The sequence below is a fragment of the Vigna radiata genome, unplaced genomic scaffold (genome assembly GCF_000741045.1).
Source record: "Vigna radiata var. radiata cultivar VC1973A unplaced genomic scaffold, Vradiata_ver6 scaffold_1580, whole genome shotgun sequence".
NCBI classification, from domain to species: Eukaryota; Viridiplantae; Streptophyta; class Magnoliopsida; order Fabales; family Fabaceae; genus Vigna; species Vigna radiata.
This window is the reverse complement of record NW_014543006.1, coordinates 234-1,779: the sequence shown is the minus strand read 5'-3', so window position 1 is coordinate 1,779 and position 1,546 is coordinate 234. Positions and strand designations below refer to the sequence as shown.

At 34.2% G+C, this 1,546-nt stretch overlaps 1 protein-coding gene across 1 annotated transcript; it reads right to left on the bottom strand.

The window, feature by feature from the left end:
• Positions 1 to 37: 37 nt before the first annotated feature.
• LOC106752914 lies at positions 38 to 692 on the bottom strand (the record flags this gene model as incomplete). The annotated part of the gene is made up of 1 exon (XM_014634701.1): positions 38 to 692. A coding segment is annotated over exon 1 (655 nt), but the record flags the coding sequence as incomplete, so codon positions are not given.
• Positions 693 to 1,546: the final 854 nt, after the last annotated feature.

Sequence of the window (1,546 nt, the reverse complement as noted above, 5' to 3'; positions counted from 1 at the left end):
GGGGCTTTGTCCTTCTTGTTCTTCTTTCCTGATTTACCTTTACTGAAGCTAGTGCCTTCATGAGTTGTGAGATGGACAGAATGGTCTCTCATTTTCTTTAATCTNCCTTCCTCTTGAACCAACATGGCTTTGATTTCTTGAAAGTTCCACTTATCCTTAATAGTGTTGTAATTCACTTGGAACTGGCCAAACTCAGGAGGAAGAGAGTTCATGATGAACTGTACTAGAAAGGACTCGTTCACCTCCATTCCCATTGACTTCAATCTAGCTGCTATATTAGCCATTCCTGTTACATGTTCATGTATGGGCTGTGACCAGTCAAACTTTTTGGTAGTCAGCTCACTCATGAGAGTTCCCACAATAGACTTGTCAGTTATGTCTGATTGTGAGTACTCCTTGATCATTTTCATAAATTCCTTTGCGTTTTCTGTTTTGGGCATGGAAGNCTTTACGTTCTCTGCCATAGACATGCGCATCAAGTTTAGTGACAACCTGTTAGACCTATGCCAAGCCTCATAAAGAGACTTCTCATCATTTGTACTGGTCTCTGTAATGGNTGCGGGCATTTCATCCATCATAATAGCCATATCCAAGTCTAAAACACCCAGTTGGAACTGGATTTGTTCTGACCAATCGGCATAATTTAGCCCATTAAACTTGATGACGTTGTTGCTCAAACCTGCTAAATTCATGTAAGCTGGAAATAATACACAAGCTCATACATTAATGCTTTGATTAAAATTTAAGGATTCAAACAAATTACTACATCAATCATACATTCGAGTTCACCTTTGGGTGACACTTAAACTGATAGGTAGTCAATAAAGTCATTCATTTAAGTTCACCTTTGGGTGATTCTTAAACTGACAAATTGCATATATACTTTAATAACAATCAATCATACTTAATTCTATATGTATGCTATCTTTGGATATACAAACATATACTAAGTACATGAAATGTCTCACTTTAATGTCATCAATTATAAACCATGGTTTACCTTTGGGTAATCCATAACATCCTTACATCAATGACTAATTACTCTCCAAAATTCAACTTAATTGAATTTCCTTCCTCTAAATACATATAATTCATAAAACGTGCAATACTTTAATGGAAGTATAACTAAATAAATAAAATTGGCTTTCAGGATGCGAATTCAAACACTAAAAAAATATGCTTGCAGATTTCATAATTCACGTACAGTGAATTCAATTCACTTCCATCAAAATTTTTAACTTTTCGGCATAAAGCCATTTTTTTTTTAAAGTTGCACGGTTCAGTGACAATCAAATAAAAAACACTTTAATATGAATTGAAACAATCATGTAAAGTTGCTTTAATGCAACAATCAAAATTACAAACCTTGCGGCTTCCATAAAATTCACGTTACGGTGAATTCAAATAATCATGCGACAGCAAACAAAATTTCTTTGAGCGCAATAAAATATAAAAACTTGCGGTGCACTAAAATTNACGTTATAGTGAATTGATTTCCTTTCATCAATAAACGAATTGAAATCATCAAACGACTTTTAATTTCCTT